Source organism: Merops nubicus, unplaced genomic scaffold (genome assembly GCF_000691845.1).
Source record: "Merops nubicus isolate BGI_N331 unplaced genomic scaffold, ASM69184v1 scaffold47380, whole genome shotgun sequence".
NCBI classification, from domain to species: domain Eukaryota; kingdom Metazoa; phylum Chordata; class Aves; order Coraciiformes; family Meropidae; genus Merops; species Merops nubicus.
Window position 1 is genome coordinate 1 of NW_008584499.1, and position 1,362 is coordinate 1,362.

Below are 1,362 nucleotides of genomic sequence, written 5' to 3' on the forward strand. Positions count from 1 at the left end.
ATAATATAAAATAAGAATAATATAAAAACAAGGGGGAATTCAAGCCTGCCCAACAACCCACACCTTCTACAACTAGTCCTGTGTGTGCCGCCTGTCACGTGGCACCTGCACAACACCTGGGAACTGTGTTAAAAACAAATTATGAAGTAATAATCAATCAAGAAGGTTTGTAGTAGCCCGCTGAGTCTTGCCAAGGGTAGCAGAGTGGGTTTTTTTTGCTGTCCAGCCGTGTCAAGGGCTCTGGTTTCATCCCTGCAGCCTCCCGGTGGCAGTCCCCCTCGCCAGCAGACGACCTCCAGCCCGAGATCTGGATTGCACAGGAGCTGCGGCGCATCGGCGACGAGTTCACTGCCTCCTATTGTCCCAGAAGGGTCTCTTTTTCTTCTTCTTTTTTTTTTTTTGTTAAACTTTACTTTCCATTTCTTTTACGTGCTGTCTGTAAAAGGGAAAAGCTTAATCATCTCTGGAAACTAGCTCTGCGGTGACTGTTTCGCTCGCGGAGGATGCGCGCGGGTGGCGGTGCTGGCCGGGATGCAGGGCTGTGCTGCTGGGGGGCTGTGCTGCTGGGGAGCTGGCTGCTGCCCTTACAGCAGTTAAACACAGCCCAAAAGAACCTCTCAGCTGGCACCTGAGGCTGCTGGTGTGAAGCTCACGGGAGCTTTCATCACAGCAGTGAAGCGTGTTGCTGGATCGGGGCTAGAGCTGACAGGAGTCAGGGCGTGGATTCCTCAGGCTGGGTGTGAGGAAGTTCTTCACTGTGAGATTGGTGAGACCCTGGAATGGGTTGCCCAGGGAGGGGGTTGAGGCCCCATCCCTGGGGGTCTTTAAGGCCAGGCTGGAGGAGGCTCTGGGCAGCCTGATCTAGTGGGAGGTGTCCCTGCTCATGGCAGAGGGGTTGGAACTGGGGGATCCTTGTGGTCCCTTCCAGCCCTGACAGATTCTGATCTGTTTTAGCAGTGGACTTAGTAGTGTTGACTTGATGGTTGCACTTGATGATCTTAAAGGTCTCTTCCAACCTAAAGGATACTATGATTCTATGAAACCACTAAAGAGTTAAGAGGTTGGGAAAGTTTGGGTGTGTTGGGGTGTTTCTGGGGTGGTGTTGGCAGCAATCAGGTACCAGCACTAGAGTTAGGGAAACGTGCAGGGAGGGAACACCGCAGGGTTTTGTGCCCAGCTTCCAAATCCCTGCTGCTGAGAATTGTGTGTGTGTGAAAGTTAATTGCAGATAAGAAACAGGGATGGACTGGGTCTGATAACTTATTTTTCTTACAAAGCATCTGTCAGCGCTGTTTTGAAACCTCTGTATTTACACACAGAGGCTGTAAACTCTCTCACCTTCCAGTGTCGCAACAAAAATAG

General features: G+C 51.0%; 1 protein-coding gene across 1 annotated transcript; it reads left to right on the top strand.

The window, feature by feature from the left end:
* Positions 1 to 258: 258 nt before the first annotated feature.
* On the top strand, positions 259 to 371 carry BCL2L11 (BCL2-like 11 (apoptosis facilitator); the record flags this gene model as incomplete). Its single annotated transcript, XM_008944309.1, has 1 exon — positions 259 to 371. A coding segment is annotated over one exon (113 nt), but the record flags the coding sequence as incomplete, so codon positions are not given.
* Positions 372 to 1,362: the final 991 nt, after the last annotated feature.